The following is a 7,823-nucleotide window of genomic DNA, read 5'->3' on the forward strand; positions in this document are numbered from 1 at the left end:
CAGTCTTACGATTTTGACTTTTGCCGCCCGTACATTGTTGTCAAATTGCTTTCAGGAAATAAGTTGCAGAACTCCAGATCTAAAGATCAAATTTCAAAACCAAGTTAACCAAGACTTTGATCCAAGTTATTCTAAAGGCATTATCAACGTAGGTATGTCTAGTACTAAAATCTAAACTAAACTTACTAGGTAGGTATTGATGGAAATGTTGATCCTTGTTAATTCCTTCTTAAAATTCCAAAACATACACGAATATAAACGTTTAAACGTAATCCGTTTCTGTTTACTGCTTGGCACAAACTCACAAAGAAAACCAAAAGGTGTTGGTGTCATTGGTCTTCGCTTTGCACCTTGGTGTAACATTCCCCCCTAGGTTCTTCACAGGTACATCACCCAAACTAGGCCTTTTACTGACAGGGTCCATCATTAAAATATCCCCCCCTAGGTCTTTCACCGGGTCCATCACCAGACCTCGCACTTGTGCGGTGGATTCATACGGGATCCTGCAGGACACTGGAAGTCGCGGGCAAATTCCTTCAGATTGGACAGAGGACCCAGAACACGGAATTCGCCGGGCGAATGGTATCCGGTCCGGATTCGGATCTTGAGACTCTCCGGACGATATAGGGAGCACCTGGAATGGGGTGGAATTTAATGTAAATTTTGGGTATCAACAAGCGCCTGGAATTGGAAATTTATGTTAATTCAGGACGATGAGACCCTGTTTAGTGTTTAGACTGCGGGGTTTAATGGCTCAATTACACGAAGACAGTCTTGCTACTTGCTACTGGCCTCGTGGAGGTGGAACCAGGTAACTTATGTAAAATGCATATAACTCCAAACTCTATGTGCCTAACACATAACTGGATGGGTTGGATGGCAAATCATGCATATAACTCCAAACTCTATGTGCCTAACACATAACTGGATGGGTTGGATGGCAAATCTTACCTGTGGCAATCATGACCTTTAAGTACCTGGACCTTTAGGCAAGGGTCTATTTAAATAAATTGTAATTTATTTTTGAAAATATTGTACCAAATACATGAGACCTTGTTTAGACTGCGGGAGTAAAGGGACTTTTCAGTCTCATTCTGGCAGTATAAGCAGGGTATATTCTATTCTATTCTATTTCGTAAAATTTGTTTGACTTCAACAATAAATGTGCGCCAAGGTCAGACCGTCAGTCATGCTTTTCCTGCCACACACGTTCCGATTGTGTGACAGACGGAGATCTGTGAGACCACGGTCTGAGCGTGAGTGGTGGACATTAGACCGATTAGTCTGTGTCGTAGCATGTCAATCCCGTAGTATGTCCTTCAGAAGTTATTCTTTAGCTTAGGAGGTGTGTACTTTATGTTCAACAATTTATATAAATAAATGGAATAATGTTCAATTCAATTCAATTCATCCGACTTACCAAGTAGAAGCGGCGGATATCCAGAACATTTGACGCGGTGAGTACTGTTGTAGCCCAGGCAGTCTTGGTTCCTCCCCGTACTTTCTAGTCCAGACATTGTACGCGTTATATGCCTCCTTAATACCGCCATTATCCGCTATGTTCTCACCTGGAAACAGGGAGAGATAAGAAAAGTGAGAGAAATTGTTCCTGCGTCAAAATTCTTTTTTTTTTCTCCTCCTTCTTCTCAAAAAAAAAAAATGGCAATTACTCCACATACATACTATGTATGTTTTGGGCCCATTTTTTTCTGTAAAGATTTGGGCTCATTTAGAATTTAGAGTATCTATCATATTTTGGGACAAGCTAGGATTACCTTTTCATTATCTAGTTTGTCCTCAACTGCTCATTATGGGATATATGGGATATGCCCTCATCCATTCGAGTCCATTTAGAGATATCTACCATACTTTTTAATATGATTTGGAGTCATCTACCTACCAATATTTTAAGACCAATTTAGCCTACTTACATTTTCGAGTCCACACAAAATCACTAACTCAATTAATATTAATAAGTGCTTACCTAAGTTTAGTAGATACTAACAACAATTATTATTTAGCAAACCTCACTTCAACATATCTACCAATTACTTCAAGCTTGCAGTCCTATATTTATTTTCATATTATTGTTGAATTGTTCAATTGATTTATCTTTAACAATCTCTTGTTGTTGTTGACCATTTTTGGTTTGTAGAGAGAGCTGCAATAAAGCTGCATGTTCTTTGTGTACCAGAGCATAGAGTACCTATAGATAGAGCATGTTTATTTATTCTTCTGTATGTTTCTTTACATTGTATGTGGACATTTCTTACATTGGTTTGAGAAATAGTTTGGATTCCAATTAGTATTGGATCAAAAAGTCTTTCAATGATTGAATTCCAACACAAAGTATACTAGATTTTAACAATCTCTTGTTGTTGTTGACCATTTTTGGTTTGTAGAGAGAGCTGCAATAAAGCTGCATGTTGTTTGTGTACCAGAGCATAGCATAGAGTATAGATAGACTTATCCTATAGGAAGGAAAGTAATGTAATCGGGTCAAATTTTCGATGGTCAGTTTTTAGTGCCAAAAACACGTTTTGAGGTCCCTAGAGCCTAAATCCAAAGTTTCAGCCATTGGTTTTTTTAGGTTAGGAACCTCGGATCACAACATTAAGGGGACCCTACATGTTGAATATAAGCTGACCTTATATGTTATGCTATATTATCACACCGGAATTTTCCCTGTTGCGGAAATCGCTAGCTACTCTAACTTAGGCAGACACAAAAATACTTTCATTAGAACGGCAATTAAAAATTGCCGAAAAAATTTTTTCACAACTTTTTACGTAGGAATCGACCTTTTATCTAAAATATTTTCCCAATTGCAACTCCTCCATTCAAGCTAGCTGTGGGGCTTCATTTGGTCAGTCATCGCAAGGGTGTTATTTCGGTTCAAAAACTTTAAAGCCCTATATCTCAAAACAACGATTTGTCCCAAGGGCCCTTTTTCCATTCTGCTCCTCAATTCAGGCTGGTATACTCCCCGTTTGAAGTCCCTCAGCCAGACACAAGCTAGCAATTCAAGCTAGCTGTGGGGTTTCATTTAGTCAGGCACCGCAAGGGGTTAATCTGTTTGGTACCTGAAGCTGACATATCGACTGTAAAAATTTATTCTCTACCTTATCTTACCTTTTTTTTTTTTCTATCTTTATGTTGTGTATGTTTTCTACCTACCTCGTAAAGCAGCTGTTCTCAACCTGCGTCACCGCGGGCCCCGAAGGCCCCATGGCACCGCAAGGGGTTAATCTGTTTGGTACCTGAAGCTGACATATCGACTGTAAAAATTTATTCTCTACCTTATCTTACCTTTTTTTTCTATCTTTATGTTGTGTATGTTTTCTACCTACCTCATAAAGCAGCTGTTCTCATCCTGCGACACCGCGGGCCCCGAAGGCACCACGATTTTTTGTGCTTACTTGACCCGCTTACAAAAAGGCTGGTCAGGTAACGCTTTTTTGTGCGGCCCTTGCCAGATGCTAAGGCCAGCCACTCACTATCAGGTACACCCGATCAGGTTCGTCTCTCAAGTCTACCTGATAGTGTGTGTGCTCATCAGGTAGACCTGACAGGCGGACCTGATCAGGTGTACCTGTCAGGTCTGCTTGATAGTGAGTGGCTGGCCCAAGCGAGGTTTTTACCACACTTACCATAGAAAAGTTTGGTCAGAACAAAGGTATTATGTCGAAAAGTTTGGTTAGAAAATTTCCGCTCTGGCCGGAATTCGAACTCAGCACCTCGGGGTTGAGAGTCAGTGCTCTTTACTACTCTTACCATAGAAAGGTTTGGCGAGAACAAAGTTATTATGTCGTTCCATATAGTCAATGTCTATCCATACAGTGTCCAACGGAATCCCGGCTTTCACATTGCGATCTACCACGGACTGAATATGGGAGAGGTTCTTGTAACCATAACGACACAAGTGGAACCCTGTAATGTAAAGTGACAGAAAAAATGAAAAGACCCCGTAGGTAGCTGTATTCCAGTTGATTGATCGGTGTCGAAAGTAAACTTTCTAAGTTTCTACCAGTAGAAAGTCGATCCTCACCATCGGCAAAAATTTGTACTCGTTTTTCGATTGCAAATATTTCACCGCATTACTTTCTGGTGTTCTCGTGTTGACCCAGCACCTAAATGAGATGATTCACCTAAATGGGAAGTGTTGTGTCCCTTTCCCTTTTTGTCCATCTGATCAGAGGTACACTACTAACTACTACACAGACCACACGAGTTTAATGTAAATAATACGAAATAAAAATGGTAATTAATCTTTTTTTTAAATTATTTTGATATTACCTAGACTCCAGTAGGGGGGTAGTTCTGGATATCCAATGAGGTCCAAGTATTGACTAATGACATCTCCTGGTTTAGGTCCAAGGAAATAGTAGAAGTCCAGAATACCGCCCAGGACTCGGTATGTTATAGCAGGGGTAGGTTGCAGCACGATTTCTGTCGAAGAAATGAAAATATTGATGTCTTCTTCTTTTTCTTCGCCTTTTCCCGTGTACAGACGGGGTCGGCGTTTTTCGTCAGCCTCTCAATCAGCCCTAGGTAGGGTGATTGCTTTGGGCTGACATTTGGTTTTGGCTACAAATTTTACGAGTGGATGCCCTTCGCACTCAGACTTTGCTATTTCTTTAGCAGGGGAAAATTCAGGCTGGTATACTCCCTGTTTTAAATCCCCAACCTCTAAAAAAAAAAAAAAAAAATTGCCAGCCTGGCCTATGGACTGAATAGTGTGGATACCAGCCTGAAATTTCCCTCCCTAAAGAAATAGCGAAGGGCATCCACTCGCAAAATTTTTGTAGCCATAACAAAAAAGGCAGTCCGAAAGCAATCACCCTTTGGGCTCATTTAGAGGCTGACGAAAAACGCCGACCCCGTCTGAACACCGGAAAAGGCGAAGAAGAAGTATTACCAGCCAAGTTTGCTAGGAAACACCTAGGTTGCGGGTTCGATTTCCGCCTATGGTGGATTTTATTCTTAACTGTTCTTGGAACGACTGGATTTCTCGTGTTCTGGTCTCATTGTTTTCAATTCGGGACTATATTTTTGCATAATAGGAATAAAAAAATTTAATAAAGGAAGGACGGACTAAAAAGCGACCTTTTACAGTTATTTTTTCAAAGTTTTGACCTCAGATTTAGATTTTTCACTACTTTTTCGTAGGAATCGACCATTTATTATTAATTTTTACCCATTTGCAACTGCTCCATTCGGGACTATACTTTTGCATAAGACCTCTTCAAAAGAAAAGAATAAGAATAAAAAAATGACGATACCTAGAAAAAAATACACAATAAGTTTGTGTTTAATGAAATATATTTTCTCAATAAATTAAAATTAAGTAGGTAATTAAGTACAGAACAAATTTGATAAACGCAACGGTTTGATCACAGATCACTTACAAATCGGCCATAAACTAGGTTTGGGCTTTCGATACTTTTGATATTGATATATCGAAAGATGAATTGATAAATCGGAAGATGATTCGATATTTCGATAGATGAATTTATAAATCGGAAGATGATTCGATATTTCGATAGATGATTCGATAAATCGAAAAATGATTCGATAAATTGAATGGTCATTCGATATATAGAAAGAAGGTGATTCGATATATCGATGTTTGTATTCGATATCCCAACGCTACTATAAACCGTATTAAGATATTGGACAGAATATTTAAGTAGAATAAGCATCCTATTGGTTAAAGATTTGAAAATCCCGCGATTTCGGGATTGAAAACGGACAATTGTACGAAGGAAGACAGGAAGATTCTAACCTAAACTTGAATAAAGTAAACGCCGGACAAAAAATAAACAGGGTTAACAGGGACAAGTTCAAGAGATAATGGAAAAGTCGACAAAATTTCGATAGATGATTCGATAAATCGAAAAATGATTCGATAAATTGAATGGTCATTCGATATATAGAAAGAAGGTGATTCGATATATCGATGTTTGTATTCGATATCCCAACGCTACTATAAACCGTATTAAGATATTGGACAGAATATTTAAGTAGAATAAGCATCCTATTGGTTAAAGGTTTGACAACCCCGCGATTACGGGATTGAAAACGGACAATTGTACGAAGGAAGACAGGAAGATTCTAACCTAAACTTGAATAAAGTAAACGGATATCCCAACGCTACTATAAACCGTATTAAGATATTGGACAGAATATTTAAGTAGAATAAGCATCCTATTGGTTAAAGGTTTGACAATCCCGCGATTTCGGGATTGAAAACGGACAATTGTACGAAGAAAGACAGGAAGATTCTAACCTAAACTTGAATGAAGTAAACGCCGGACAAAAAATAAACAGGGATAAGTTCAAGAGATAATGGAAAAGTCGGCAAAAAAAAAGAAAAAAGGTACTATGACTTCGCCAAAGAGGTAAACAATGCACAGTCTCAATTGAAGGAATAATGCATAATTTGTCACTTTTATCATAAAATTTCGTAACTTGGTAAACAATTATCTTGTGGCATTGAAGGAATAATGCATAATTTGTCACTTTTATCATAAAATTTCGTAACTTGTGATTCTAATTGTAAATGTCGCTCATAATATCACGTAGATCGGTAGGTAAAATTTCAATATTTTACGCCGCGCCGACTGACACCTTCATAAAAAAAACCTCCCCTCTGCCCGCGAGTCTCGCGATGGCGCTTTCCAATCTTTAAATATGCACAAAAGACAAGACGACACCCAATGTGTTTTAGTGTGTGTAGTTTGGCATCAAAAATACCTTTACACCTACCGCCCCCCCTGACAACACCTAACGAAAAAGCTTTTGAACATCGCCGGCATCTTCGAGCTCAGATGGGCTGAGCTTATACGGATCTACGAATTTCTACACACTACTCCCACACATTTTAGAAATACTTTGAAGAATTGATAATGTGCAGGGCGAATTGATAATATTTATTCATCAGAGAGATACCTATAGTTCATCCAGATCAATGTGACAGCAGTTCGTAACTTGTGATTCATATTGTAAATGTCGCTCATAATATCACGTAGATCGGTAGGTAAAATTTCAATATTTTGCGCCGCGCCGACTGACACCTTCATAAAAAAAACCTCCCTTCTACCCGTGAGTCGCGCGATGGCGCTTTCCAATCTTTAAATATGCGAAAGGCTCAATTTCATTACGGTGTTGGTGTCATTGGTCTTCGCTTTGCACCTTGGTGTAACATTCCCCCCTAGGTTCTTCACAGGTACATCACCCAAACTAGGCCTTCTACTGACAGGGTCCATCATTAAAATATCCCCCCCTAGGTCTTTCACCGGGTCCATCACCAGACCTCGCACTTGTGCGGCGGATTCATACGGGATCCCACTGGACATTGGAAGTCGCGGGCAAATTCCTTCAGATTGGACAGAGGACCCAGAACACGGAATTCGCCGGGCGAATGGTATCCGGTCCGGATTCGGATCTTGAGACTCTCCGGACGATATAGGGAGCACCTGGAATGAGATGGAAATTCATGTTAATTCTGTGTTCTGGGTATCATCAATAGAATAAAATACAATAGAATATACCTTGTTTATCCTGCCAGAATGAGACTGAAAAGTCCCTTTATCCCACCAGTCTAAACAAGGTCTTACGTAATTTATAGGTTTTTCTATATTTTAATTCTAAAAATTAGTAAAAAAAAAAAAAAAAAAAAAAAAAAAAGTGATAGATAAAATTTTCAATAATAATGATAATCGACTCTTGAGTGGAAAAAGTAACCAAAGGTAAAATAGGTTAACGCAGGAGGCATTCTCTACAGTCTAACCCTAAAGGTATGTCCACACATAGTCAGATCG

At 39.1% G+C, this 7,823-nt stretch overlaps 1 protein-coding gene across 1 annotated transcript in view; it reads right to left on the bottom strand.

The window, feature by feature from the left end:
- Positions 1 to 325: 325 nt before the first annotated feature.
- Positions 326 to 7,823, bottom strand: part of LOC103516773 (neprilysin-2-like) — a 31,616-nt gene continuing 24,118 nt past the window's right edge. Inside the window, exons 10-11 of the mRNA XM_026829075.1 lie at positions 1,421 to 1,568; positions 326 to 634 (exon numbers count right to left, since the gene is read on the bottom strand). Coding sequence (XP_026684876.1) covers positions 463 to 634; positions 1,421 to 1,568 — 320 coding nt within the window. The 3' untranslated portion in view covers positions 326 to 462. The remainder of the gene's footprint in view (positions 635 to 1,420; positions 1,569 to 7,823) is intronic.

This window comes from Diaphorina citri, unplaced genomic scaffold, assembly GCF_000475195.1.
Source record: "Diaphorina citri unplaced genomic scaffold, Diaci psyllid genome assembly version 1.1 scaffold1661, whole genome shotgun sequence".
Lineage (NCBI taxonomy): Eukaryota > Metazoa > Arthropoda > Insecta > Hemiptera > Psyllidae > Diaphorina > Diaphorina citri.